This window comes from Felis catus, chromosome A1 (genome assembly GCF_018350175.1).
Source record: "Felis catus isolate Fca126 chromosome A1, F.catus_Fca126_mat1.0, whole genome shotgun sequence".
Classification (NCBI taxonomy): domain Eukaryota; kingdom Metazoa; phylum Chordata; class Mammalia; order Carnivora; family Felidae; genus Felis; species Felis catus.
Genome location: NC_058368.1, coordinates 82,611,213 through 82,625,169, shown reverse-complemented (window position 1 = coordinate 82,625,169; position 13,957 = coordinate 82,611,213). Strand labels below are relative to the sequence as shown.

At 52.4% G+C, this 13,957-nt stretch overlaps 1 protein-coding gene across 3 annotated transcripts in view; it reads left to right on the top strand.

Annotated features, from left to right (window-relative positions):
* The window catches only part of RASA3 (RAS p21 protein activator 3), a 121,532-nt gene that overhangs the window by 38,961 nt on the left and 68,614 nt on the right, over positions 1 to 13,957 (top strand). For all 3 annotated transcript variants that reach the window (XM_045056241.1, XM_045056242.1, XM_045056234.1), the window contains one exon: positions 10,742 to 10,859. In XM_045056241.1, the coding sequence (XP_044912176.1) occupies positions 10,742 to 10,859 (118 nt within the window). The remainder of the gene's footprint in view (positions 1 to 10,741; positions 10,860 to 13,957) is intronic.

Sequence of the window (13,957 nt, the reverse complement as noted above, 5' to 3'; positions counted from 1 at the left end):
TTAAGCTCTGGCGGCCTAGAGGCTTGTGGGTGGATTGGGTTGTGCGTGGTTGTCGTCACACGCCAGCTTCTCAGGCCCAGCCCCCCGTGCTTTCAGTGTCAGTGCTCAGACACAGGCAGTGTAAACCCAGAATCTCTCATGCTGGGATGAAGGCTTGGGGAGCCCAGTCACCTGGGACATGAAACCAGAGTGCAATGGCCCAGCCATTGTGTGGGAAGTGCAGAAATCTGTGCCAAAAATGTTACTGTCTTCATAACCCTGTTACCACAATCGCCTCATTTTACATCATAAAACAAATTGAGGAACAGGCATCTCTCTGATTCCAAGCCAACGTGTAACTGAAAAGACAGACAGTCGTGAGTGTCACTGGACCCTCATCCACTGCCAGCGGGAATGCAGTGTTGCAGCCGCCGTAGGGAACCGTTCGGAGGCCAGAGCCCGGGGATACCACATGACCCAGCACCTGTACTCCTGGGCGCACCTGTCCACACAGAAGCCTGTACACAGTCACCACAGCAGCAGGGTTCAGAGCAGTCCGAAGCTGGAAACAACCCAAGTGTCCGTCGACTGAAGAACTGGGTATATATGTAATAGTACATCCATACGGGGGAGTATCACTCAGTCTGAGAAAGTACAGGGTCCTGACACAGGCCACAGTGTGGCCGAACCCAGAACATTATGCTTCTGAAAGAAGTCAGACTCCAAAGATCACGTGTTATATGAATATCCAGAACAGGCAAAACCGTAGAGATGGAGAGTGAGCTGCCAGGGCCTGGGGGAGGCGGAAGGGGTGAGGCTGTTGATTTCAGGGGCACAAAAATGTTCTCACACTGATTGTGGGGATATTTGCACAATCTAGTGAATATGCTAAAAAACATTGAGTTGTACACTTTAAACAGGTGGATTTTTTGGTATTCTGATCCTTTCACAATAAAGCTGTTAAAGGAAAAACCAGAAATCAAAACACACACGTGTACACACACATGCACAGACATGCACACATACAAACAAGTGTACAACACCTCGACCGGAGGAAACGGTGGGCCTTGGGCGTGGCCCTGTGGCACTGGTGTCCACTGCCAGGCATTCGCCAGGTGTTCCCCCAGGTGATCTCCCAGGTGTTTTCCCAGCCGTTCCCCCCAGGTGTTCTCTCAGGTGTTGACCCAGACGTTCTCTCAGGTGACCTCCCAGGTGATTTCCCAGCTGTTCTGCCCTGTTTGATTCACATTCTAGCTCCTCTGTAGGCGGGAGCACCAGGTGAAAACCATTCCCAGGCTGAGGTTTCTGTGGCACAGGGGCATCCTACAGACTGCATGCTCTTTGTGTGGTTGTGATTATTGGCACCTCCTGTTTACTGTGCCGATGGGCAGGGATAATGTGGGGTGACCTCCCTGCAAGTTGCCCCCAGGAGGGCCCAGGCCCAGCTTGAAGACAGCTCAGATCCTTATCTTCACCAGTGTCTAGGCCCCCCCACTCTTTCATACGTTTGCATAGTAGCCTCACCTTAGTTCCTATGTTAAAAACACCACCTCAGAATATTTCTGTCATCTGTTTCTGTTGTTTTCTTCACCCTTCTCAGCTGCCTGGACATCCTCACCCCTGCTAGAATGTGTCTGTGATTAGTAGAAACAAACTGGACAGGAGCAAGAGACTTAGGGGAGGGGAACGGTGCTGGAAGGTGTAGACGACTCAGGAAGTCTTAACAGTTTGATTACTTACAGCGAGGCACAGTTGCTGTTTTAGTAATTATAGTTTCACACTTACTGACATTTCGTCCCTCTTTATTTATTTCTTATGTATGTCCCTACTGTGTTCTCCAGAAGCTTATTCATTGATCTTAGTAACCAGCTAACATTTCGTCATGTGAACATTAATTTGGGAAATTGCACTATGCAGATTTGTTCAAATCTGTCGTCTTTCCCTCAGACGAGGAGGTCACAGGAGGATGTTCTCTGGAGAATTCTGAGGTTCTTTTGGAGGTGTACCCTTGCAGGGGGAGAGGCACTGGGCAAAGTGACACAAGAGAATCGCCTACACGGGACGCAAACACGTTTTGGGAGCTCGGTGAGGGACGGTCCCTTCTGGCCACTGCATGGAGCCGCTCGCAGGTGTGCGACGCCCCAGACTGGGTCGCGGGGAGGTGACATGTGTCCCCACAGCAGTTTGCAACCTGAGGGCATGGGAACCTCTATGTCTCTAAAACAGTATTTTTTGATAACTTCTGTGACTTTGAAAGTCTGTGATTTGTGCGAATGTGCAGGTCCCCCGGCACATGGGACCGGGTCTGGGGGCTTCGGTTTAAGTCACTGTTGCTGGTGGCACCTCCTTCCCCTTCCCTCTCCCCGTCAGGGTCAAGCAGGTGCAGGCGCGCAGCTCAGAGGCACGGGGTCCCTAACTGGACTTCCCCTCCCGGGGCCAGAGGGCAGCCCGTGTGCTGCCATGGGGCCGGGGCACCCGGAGCTGCGGGGACACACCGTGGGGACACGCCGAGCCCTGGCCTGGACCAGAGCCAGAGCGCGGCCCTCCTGCCGGTGTGGACACCTGTCTGCCTGGAGCGTGCCACCTGGGAGGGGCGTGAGGTCCTGGGGGGACCACGTCTCCACGTCGCTGCGGGGAGGTGTCAGGGTCACGGGCACGGAGGGCACACTCGGTGTGTCTTCAGCATGCAAAGTGGCTGTGCTCTCGACGGCCTGCTTACTCTTTTCTGATCTTCATGGCTGTTAGATAGAAAATGCAGCACTAGGTGAAAAGGTATTTTGCGAATAGACACAGAGTTTAGTTTCCAAGGAATCAAAGGCCCATTCAACACAATATTTTATTTTATTTTATTTTATTTTATTTTATTTTATTTTTCAACGTTTTTATTTATTTTTGGGACAGAGAGAGACAGAGCATGAACGGGGGAGGGCCAGAGAGAGAGGGAGACACAGAATCGGAAACAGGCTCCAGGCTCTGAGCCATCAGCCCAGAGCCTGATGCGGGGCTCGAACTCACGGACCGCGAGATCGTGACCTGGCTGAAGTCGGACGCTTAACCGACTGCGCCACCCAGGCGCCCCTCAACACAATATTTTAAAAATGAAGAGGAAACTGGTGGTTTCTTTTTCACTTTTCTTAATTTTCCAGCTTTTTATTTCAGCATCGAGGTATTGTCCAAGAACACTGTTTTCACCTCTAGCTTCATTGGAAAAGTGTGAGATTAGAACATGCATTTCTCCCCGCTTGGGAAAAGACTAGATTTTAAGTGAGAGGGTGAGGTTAGCTACTGTTTTGTGTCTTTTTGGTGCTGAATAGTTTGAGTTCGGTTCAAAATTGAACATGTAAATAATTCTGAGGATGTGCTGTTGTGTACAGAACTAATTGGAAAATGGAGAAGTGACTGATTTTCTGTCTTGGCGTTGTAGTGTCTTAGGCTTCTGTTTCTCATTCAGGGGCCGTTCTTCAGACTTCCGAGGCCGCCTCCTCCGTTCTCACCCCGTCCTGGCAGCCCTAGCGCCACGTGAAGGGGGCTCCATGCACCTGTAGCAGTGGTCCTGGCACAGGGGTCTGCCCGGCCATTCAGGAACCATGGGATTAAGTGATGCCAGGGGTGACCCAGAGCGAGGGGCGTGGAGGGGGGAGGCGCTCCTAGCAAGTGGGTGCCAGCCTGCCCTCCGTCCCTGCAGATGCGCTATAGGCCTTTGCCCCAGAGTCCCCCTCCTCCCGCAGTCTGCCACAGGTGGCCTTCCAGCTAGAGATTCCATTTTCCAAGGGGACCCCAGATGCCGCTTGCACTGTTGGGGAGGTGGAGGGCTCTGGGGCGGTTGCCCCCTGGCTGACAGGCACTCTGGAGAGTGGGGTGTAGGCAGACTCAGTGAGGGGTCAGGGAGGGCAGACTGCATGAGAAGCCAGGGCCCTTGGGTTTGTATTTTGGCGACATTTCCACCATGGGGTGGCTTTTCTCGAGCGATGGATTCTGACAACCACATGCACAAAAAGACCTGAACAGGTCTGGGCTGTCCCCCAAATGTGTGGCACGGTGGTTCCAAATGCACAAGGCCAGCAGGTGCCCCCTGAGAGGGGCCACCCCACCAGACCTGCTGCAACTGTTTCAGCAAGGGGAAGTGGCGATGGGCATGGCCAGATCCTCAGAGTTTTCTAAAGGATTTAAAATAAATGTGAAATCACTCCATTTTTAAATGACATCCGCTAACTCAGCATTTAGAGAGCAGACTGTGTCTTAGCACCGTGTTCGGTAAGGGCCCCAGGCTGAGACCTGAGGGGAGCACCCAATACAGGGTGTCTCCCCGGCCTCTGTGGAGCCACGGCCTGAGGACACGACACCTGATTTATGTGTTTTTATGGCAGTGTGGCCGGCAGGGGGGCAGCGTCTTCTACTCACAGGCTCAGAATGCTACCTTCCTGACAAATGGAAATCAAGGTCGGGGCAACAGCCCCTTTTCTAGGGGGTAAATGTAAGGTGACCATGAGGCGAAGGACCAGCAGGGCCACCCCGGTCCAGGGTCCTGTGTGGGGCCCTGGTGAGAGCCCTTGTCTGATATGGCTTTGGCAAGAGCAGGCAGGCCTCCTGCACACTCACTCGGGGGCTTTAAGCTTCTTTGTTCCAGTCTCTTGGTCTGTTAAGGAATGTTAAAAAAAGCAGTTGGATCCTGAAATTGTAAAGCATGCTGGCACAGTTCATCATGACAGAACTGCTCTGCTCTCTCTTGCTGCTATGATGACCTCTTAGGAGGGGACTGGTCAGGTCACCCAGCTGTGGCTCTGGCTGGTTCAGCCTTCAAAGGTCCCCACAGACCGGGCTGTGCCATCATCTGGCTCACCGTGGGTGTCTGTCTATCACGTTTTATTTCCCCTCTCCAATCTGGGATAACGGATGCACAATAGGAACCGAATCACACCACGGCATGTGCAAAGTATCTCCTGTAGCCACCCCGTGCCGCCCACAGGACACATGTCCTGAGCCCCTCAGGGCTGTGACACACAGATAAGATGATGGCTGGATGGGGTCAGACCCTGTCACTGGAGTAATTGCATGATTAAGGTCATCAGCAGTGTGCCGGAGGGGGAGGAAAAGGAAAGCCACTTGACTTCCAGTGTATGAGATCAGGACCTGAGGACATAGTGTGCGCCCCGGTTAGCAGTATAGGAGCTCAGAAAATGAGTAAATTGCATTTGTCCTGGGTAGTCCTCTATGAGCTTCTAACGTGAGAAATTGTGTGTGCCCGGCTAATACCGTATGAGCTTGTGATATGAGGAAGCTGTGTGTGCGTTGGGTAGACCTGTATGAGCTTGTGAGGCTTTGGACTTGCATGTGTCCTGGGAATAGGCTTCCTCACAGTTTTAAGGCTTAGAAACAGCCACCTGTATCTCACAGCTTTGGGGCCAGGGATTTGGGACTGGTGGGTTGGGCTGGATTTGGCCGGGTGAATCCTCAGTACTGTGAGGTCCAGATAGGCTGTGGCAGTCGGCTGGTGGAGGGGCTGGGGATCCCAGATGCCTCTGTCACATGTTGTGGGTCCGCAAGGGTATTGGGAGTTCAGGCTCTGCTCATGCAGTCTCCCAGAGCACCTGTGCTGTCCCTCCAGCAGTGGCTTCCAGGGGCCCGATCATTGGCTCAGGGTGCAGCACACATCCTGGACTGGGGTGGAATCCACAGGGCCCTGTCCTTGCCCAATCACTGCTGGATGGTCCAGCTCCCTGGTCCTGATTATGCACCTTGGCTCTCAAAGACGCCTGCGAAATACCCAGCAGAGGTGTGGAATCAGTACTCTCAAAGCCCTGCCCAGCTGGTCATTTTATTAGTGCATTCACTCACTTTTCATTTGAGCTAACGTTTACAGGATCATTACTGTTTGCCAGAGTAGTATGCTGTTTTAGATGCTGGAGGCAAAGACAGAAGTGAGACCCAGCCATGTCCCAGGTTTCTCGGGGAGGACAGAGGAGCCCAGTGAGGGGCCGTGTGGCTGGATGCTGTCCGTCTGAGGGCAGAGGCCTGGCTGAGGACCGCTGGGGCCTGGCTCTGCTGTCCTCCTTGGGGGTCTTACCAGGCCCCTCAACTGAACTTGGGCCATCCAGATGTCTCCAGGAGCCTTGGCCGTGGGACAGGTTGGCTGTGGAGATGGCCGTCTGAGTCCATGGTAAGCACGTGGAGGCCTGGCCTTGAGCTGAGTGGGGCCACCCCACCTTGTTCACCACGACTCTCACAGCAACTGTAGTTTGTGTGCCTCGTCTCATGACAGACGGGCTGAGAAGTAGCCACGTGATCTCTTGTAAAAGGAGCACAGAAGACAGGCCCAGTCCGTCACCTCCTTGCTGTAGAACAGTGTTTCCCGAGGAAGAATGGTGTGCTTTATTTTCAGAGAAAGTCTGAAGAGTGTGTTCTGCCTTGTTTCCATTCTTGCCTTAGCTACTAGGGAACTCAGAGCTCAGTTGACCACTGAGTCACATGTGGTGGGGGAGGGACAGCTGGATACGTGTTTTCCTTCTTTTCATTGTATTTTGAGCTTTTAATTTCCCTGTGAATAGCCTTATTTTATGCTTGTCTCTTACCTACTGGAGGAAATCTGAAAGGTGCGTCAGTACCCCTTCCTGGGCCGTGACCCTTCCGGAGGCAGAGGAAGCAAGCGGTAGTGGTTGTGAGGTCGTGCCCTGCGGGGGTCCAGGCAGCTCAACGTGGGGTTTTCAGGACGAGTCTGCATGCAGCAGGGAAGGTCGCATGTAGCTTGATTTAGAAATCCCAATTTTGTCTGTTTTTATGCAGTTGTGTTCTATGTAATATCAAGATAAGATAGCAAGGTATTCAAAAATATATACTCAGGGAAAGAGAATATTTTAATCATGGAATTGATCTTTTTGGGGAAATAGACTTTTATGTTGTTAGCATAAGTTAGTGACTGGAATCTCTGGGCCCGTTTGAGTATTCTGAACCAGAGTGGCCAAGAGACCTGCCTGTGTTCTCCCACAATATTCCCCTTCACAGGTGGAGGCCACGGGCTGGGGGGCCACTAAGGGGTGTGGATGTGGTGGCTCAGAGCATACGCAGGAAGGACGCCCGAGGCTCACAGCTGGAAGAGAGGTGGTTTGTCAGCGGAGCTCTCCACCCACCTGCTTCCCTCTATCCTTCTCTTTCTGGGGTGTTGGGGGCAGCAGGCAGGATCAGACTGTCCCCCCCCCCCCGCCCCTGCCGTCGCCGGAGTCTCTCCTGGGGCACTGGGGTCTGTGACCTCCGACATCCACTTTCAGGGATGGGGCTTGTCTCTCTCTCGGCACCTTGAGGCCAGCGGCCTGCCCGGACCGGGCAGGGGCTGCTTTCTCAGGGCTGACAGAGCTGCCGTCTGCAGCACACGGCTCTTCTTGGTGCCGAGGGTACATTTCAGATGTGGTCACACGGAGGAAAATGATCCTACTCTGGTTCTTAGAATGAAACTTCTTTTACCTTGTGGTCATTTGTTTATCTGTTCGCTCAACAAATAATTCAGCACCTACTGTATGCCAGGAGAGCTTTACTTTCCTGGGTAAGTGTCTCCACATGCTAGGAAAAGGGAGGCACCATGACACAGTCAGCCAGGGAAACGGCCTCTAGATTGTGGGACAAGTAGTCAACGTGGAAGAAGTGGTGCTGGTGCCTCATGTGGTTGGATGGACCACCTGAGAGCTGAGACACCCCCACCCCCTTCTGCAGCGGGGCTCCACGCAGAGACTCGGGGTAGCTTATCATTGTCCACCTTTCCGCCCCAACTGTGAGGACCCCAGGCATAGGACGTGGCCGGCGATGCTGCCCACTGCCCCCACCACTGCTGGTCTGAGTGGCCTGTTAAGGTTGGCTGTCTGTGGCACCATCGTCATGGCGGCCAGGATGCCTCTGTAACCCTCCGCCTGGGGCCAGCAGGGTGGGAGGAACGCGGCAGTCTGTGTTCACACAGGCACTTTCAGTGTCAAGTGTCATCTTGTCCAGGGAGGGCTCATCTTTCTCTTGTGCCCTGACGGTGCTCACCTTGAAGAGGAGTGTCAGCCACTGTTCCTGCTGCTCCGAGGTTCTTTGGAGAACAAACAGGAGCAAAATCCCAGTTCTGTGATTTCCACCAACCATCATCTCCCATGAAGCTTTCAGACAAGTTTCTCTTCTCCTTTTAAGGAACACAGGAACTTGCAGCTAAGTATCTCATCTGCTGCAAAAAGAAATTCCGAAGGGAAGTGTGGGAAGCCCTGATTCACATCATACAGGCGTCAGCTGGGACGTCCACAGATTCGGGCTGCTTATGAGGCTAAAGATTTGTGAACGTGGCAAAAGTGATCAGTTCTCAGTCCAGAACCGGAAGACTTTTGAAAGGGCTGGTTCAGGGTGACGTGTGTGATGTGACTGCCCTGTTGGGTCAGCTCAGCAGAAGGAGCCATATGTCCATCCTGCACCTCCCCACCTGCCCTTCTGTCCCTGAAGACGCCGCCACAGCCCTTGGTGCTGGGATTGGTCCCCCACCCTGCGCACACGTTTTTCTGACCTTTCACATCTGCCAGGAGTCTTCACAAAGTCTGTTTTTTGATGTTAACAGCTGACTTGAAGCTTGGCTCAGATTCACGTGCCTTTTACCCGGTTGGCCATGTTTTCATGGGCTGGACTCATGTTAAAAATGGTGTGTTCCGGAGCGTTGCAATGTTGAGGTGGCCGTGCAAGAAAACGCTCATCTGTTATTTCTTTCCTCACCAACTAAGAGCCAGTGATGATTCCCAAAAGAAAAACCTCTGGAATCTTTGAAATTAAAACACTTTTGGTGTTGGAGGAGGCTTGGAGAGCTAGTGTGTTCTCATGTTCTCACAGCTGGTGAAACTGAGGCTCGGAAGCGGGTCTCACGTTCTGGCCGTGTGCAGGAAGGGGCCACCCGCACAGATTACACCTGGTGCTCTTAGGAGTCCTGAAGGACACTTTGGTCAGAAGTAAGATGTTTGGGCACAGAAAGCCCCACCCAGGTCAGCGCCCTCTCCCAACTTGTTCTACTCTGTAATGACATTAAATGAAAAGTTGAGAGCTTGGAACAAATCAAGGCACTCTCTGCCCTCCTGGGGACTCTTGCATATGTCTGTTTGCAAAGTGGCATCTTTTAAATGAGCTCATTTCCCCCAAGTGAGTGATGATGTCTGGTTTTGCTGGAGTTCTGTGGAGGACGGTGTGTGCCAGGTGGCTTTGGCGCTGAGCTCGGAGGAACTTGGGCTCCGGTTTGGGGTTGGTTTTTGGTGTGTTTTTCAGTTTCGACAAGAATGAGGTAGTTTGGTCTTACGGTGTGACAGGTATTTACTGGCCGTGTTGGGTGGATGGTGTGGTGCTGGGCTCTCAGAACCTCTCTGTCTCCCCAGCACTGGGTCCAGTGCCTGCAGACGCCCCCCAGAAGACTTAGAGGCAAGAGTGTGTTTGAGGCTTTTCTTCCTCGGAGGAGACGTCACCTGGACATCAGCTGTCCATGCTGCAAGCTACCCATCGCTCTCAGTTTGCAAGTGGACGGGGCTGTTTGGGCCTGCTGTTCACACTTGTGCATTTCTAGTGGAGGACATAGGTTGTGGTTCTGATGATGGCCTCTAGACAGACCCAGGTCAGTGAGGAGTCTGGCATTTTTGGCCAGCCGTGCTGCTGCCTGTGGGTTTCTCCTTCACTCCAGCCACACTTCCATGTGGAGGAGGGGCCGTGAGGGGGAGACACTCGGCCCACATCTGTGCCGCAGGTCCCCCCTTCGGGACTCACTTCTAACTGGCTAATCACTCTGTATTTTAAACAGCTTGTCAATGAAAGAGAGTCCTCCTTAATTATTGCCCCAATTTTGTTCTAATGCTATCAAATCAAATTCAGACTAGAAAGTGACCCAGGGGGTGAATGGACCCATCTGTATACAGTGTGACCCACCTATAGCCCTGACAGGGAAGGAGATCTTGACACCTGGGACAACATGGATGAACCTGAGGGCGTTGTGCTGAGGGAGTCAGCCAGTCACAGGACAGAGGCTGAATGATCCCACTTCTGTGAATTAATCTCCAGTGGCCAGATTCACACATAGAAAGTGGGAGGGTGGGTGCCAGGGCCTGGGGGGGGGGGTGCAGAGTTCCAGTTTTGCAACATGAAAAAGTTATAGAGATTGGTTGCCCAACAGTGTAAATACACCTGACACTGCTCAGCTCTACACTTAAAGGTGGTTAAGATGATAAATTTTAGTTTATATGTACCTTACTATCATTTAAATATTAAACAAAATTAAGGGGGCTAGTGTGAATAAAACAAAACTAATAACCCCAAATGGTAGGCCCATGGATCCCTAGTTTTTCAGTCTGTTTTGGAGGTTAATGTGTGTGTTCCCTTGCATTCTAATTGTGCAAATGGTATTCACTGTGACATTGTGACTTGTGGTGACAAGAAAACCAGGACATTATAAAGAGTTAATGGGGGGCGCCTGGGTGGCGCAGTCGGTTAAGTGTCCGACTCTTGATTTTAGCTCAGGTCATGATCTCGTGTTGTGAGTTTGAGCCCCACGTTGGGTTCTGTGCTGATGGTGCAGAGCCTGCTTGGGACTCTCTCTCTGCCCCTTCCTGTTTGCTCGCTCTCTCTCTCTCTCTCTCTCTCTCTCTCAAAACAAACAAACAAAAGAGCTACCAAGTATACACAGGAGAAAGCAGTGCTGCTCTGAAAGAAAGCTGTGATTTGGAGATGCGTCTGTGAGTAATTCCGGGCCCAGTTGATGGTGTTATGTACCTTTTCTTTCTAGGTGAAGCCAAAAACCTTCCCACGTACCCGGGGCCAAACAAGATGCGAGACTGCTACTGCACCGTGAACCTGGACCAGGAGGAGGTTTTTAGGACCAAAATTGTGGAGAAGTCACTCTGGTAATGTCTGCTGATGGTTCACTGGATACGTTTCCCTCTGCAGGGCGGGGCGCCCGGGCCCGGGGCCACCATCCACTGTTCCGTGTGCGTGGCCAGCTGGCACCTTCCCTCGAGCTCTGGTTTTCCGGGCCATGTGCTTCTACCTGGGGGCGGACCGCCACTGTTCCCAAGTGCTTGCGGCACCCAGGACCGCGTGGCACGGGGGCATGGTGCTGGTGGCAGTGCCCACCTCCTGCGGGGACACATGCGGGCACCTCCTGGTCAGAGATGAGCCAGAAGGTGTGTACAAGCGCAGAGCACAAATCAAGCATTTTGAGAGGGTGAATATTTTTGTTTTACCACCTTCCTTTCAGTTTTCCTAGAGAGACATACCTGAGATGGGCGAGAAGGTAAATGCCCACGGGGGGGCAAGAGGCTGGGGAACCGCTCAGTGATAGCTTTAGAGCAGGTCAAGGAGCAGGCACCTAACAGGCCTCACACCAAGGAGGCCACATGACGGCTTCTCAAGGTCAGGCGCTCAGGGTCTGTCATCGCTGGAAGGCTCGTTGGGACCCAGATGTCTGCCCAGGACTTGGAAGAGTTGCGTTCCTAACAAGTTCCCTGGGTTGCTGCCCTAGACCACACCCAGGAACGGGAGGTGAGGGCGCCCTAAAAGTCACAGCGGTTCACATTGGGGGTGGGGAGAGGGGCCCCCAAAATGCGAGTGTTAGCAAGGGCTAGGGTTGCGGTTTGTGGCCAGGGAGAAGCACACCGAGGCCGCTCCTGCACGAGTGTTTGTCATCACGCGGTTGATGGAGCAGAGAAGGATCCAGGCAAAGCCTGCCGTGTGGATGCCTGCAAACAGCTGGGATCTGAGAACGTGTTAGCAGATGAATTATATCCTTGTGTACTGCTCCTGGAGTGGGAGCCAGTGACACATCCAGACCACTGACTGTTGAGGATCTCCTGGCCCTGAAACTCGGGGACACCTTTTGTGCTCCGTCTGCACCAGGGCCACCAGCACTCAGGGCCGCCCTCGAGGCCAAGTGGGCATGGTTGTTTCATGCAAGATTCTCTGTAGAAGCCTGAGGACTTTGTCAGGAGTCAAGTCTGGCTTTGGGGCTGATGGTGAAGGTGGTGCCAGGGAACCTTCAGGGTTATTTCCATTGTCCTGATGCCGGATAAATCCTTCCCGTGTTTACACAGCTGATGTTAGAGGCCCATGGGGATACACCTGGAAAGTTCCTGTAGTCCCAGGGAAGCTGGACCTGCCCCAGACCTGGACTGTGTTTGGGAGCCTCTGTTTTAGACAAGGCTGAGAATGGGAGTCACAGTCTTCAAAGCATTTCACACAAGTTTAGAAATAGAAATGGTGGCTTCTGACTTTGGTGACACTAGCGAGTGTGCTAGAGAAGGAAACGGAGGCCGAGAGCTAAATGAAAGTGATGATGTGGTAATATGTTCTGTCTGGAGAATCAGCCCTCTGAGAAATAGCCAGAATCAAGTGGTAACCCCCAAAATGGTGTCCCAAGAAGCCAGTGAGCTCTCGTGAGCTCATCAGAGCGTCATGGTCGCAACTCATCAGAGCGTCCGACTCTTGGTGGAATGTTCATGCTCTCCTTACACACAGTTTCAACAAGCTTGGCTGTTTTTGTTTGTTTCTTTATTAGCTCAATGAGTATTTATTGAGTGCTTATCTAATATGCCAGACAAGGAGAGGGTGCTGTAAGCAGAAAGTGAAAGCTGATAGCAAAGAAAGACACCAACAGTATAATTCCAGGAGCTTAAAACATGGGTGCGTTTGGTCATTGAGTATTGAGGCAAAACCCTATTCACACTGGTGGGCCTTGTGAGCTGGTAGCCCGGAGTTCTCCTCTATAGTAATTTACAAAAGGCAAATAAATCCACCCCCATCCAAGAAGTTGGCAAGAAAAATTGCTGCCTCCACTTGGCGCCAAATATTTGAAACCGAAAATCAGCTGTCTTGTGAGTTTGCAGGCCTGAATCCATACTGTGTCTGTGGTCCAGAAACCTCAGTCCATGCACGTACATTACTGTAGTCCTGGATTAGTAGCTTGTGACGTCCACCGAGCTGATGAAAAGCCAGTCAAAGCAAATTCAAGCATATCCTTCAGTCCACACCTTAAAGAATCTTCGTCTGTGTTCTCCGAGGAGAAGATTCACAAGGAACACAAGAGATAAAGTGTTGTGTGTATTTGCTGAAACAATAGACCACAGAGTCAGACCTGTGAGTTTGCAGGTCAGCCAACAAAGTTTAAGGAATTTGAAGTAACCAGAGACAAGATTAAAAACAGGCACAGGGTGAGAAATGGTAAAGTGATTAACCAATTTACAAAAGAACCAGGTAGAATTTCTAGAAATGAGAAAGACACGAATTAAAGTGAAAAACTCTGCATGAATACATAGCTGCTGAGATACAGCTGAAGGGAGACTTGGTAAACTAGAAGGCCTAGTGGAGCTGTACCCCAGGCGCACAAAGAAACGGGAAGGAAGGATGAGGAGAGGGTTAGGGACCAAACGGAATGGTGTCTAAACGTGTGTCCTGAGGTTTCCCACGGTGAGGGGAGAGAGAACGGTAGGAGCCCGCATGGGACAGCAGCTGGAACAAGACGGTATTTTAAGATTCCGGCCTGAGCAGCCGTGGCCGGAGGGCAGAGCCCAGGAGCAGAAGGCCATGTGCGGGCCTCTGCCACTATCGGGGCCAGAGGAAGAAGGCCCCAACTCCAACGGCGGCTGCAAGACAGAAGGAAGTGGACACACTGGGCCATGAGCTGGTGATACCAACAGTCTGCAGTGTGGGCTCGGCCCGCCACACCCCAGGGGTAGTCAACTCCGAGGAGGTCCCGCCTCACTGCGCTGTGGCATCTTGCACCCCCAGCACGCCTCCACCAGGACCAGCATTTCCTCTCGGGTCCGATGCTTCAGGTGGCAGAGTCGCCGGGAAAACAGGAGCCTCCATCTGGTCTGTGAACTCGAAGAGCCAAAGGGCTTGGCGGCCTGGCCGGGCCTCACGCTCTGGAGGGACACGGAGCTCCAGCAGGAGTTTCCGCAGCCTCTGGGGCAGGTCAGCCTCGGGCTTAGCTGCTGCACAGCATGTG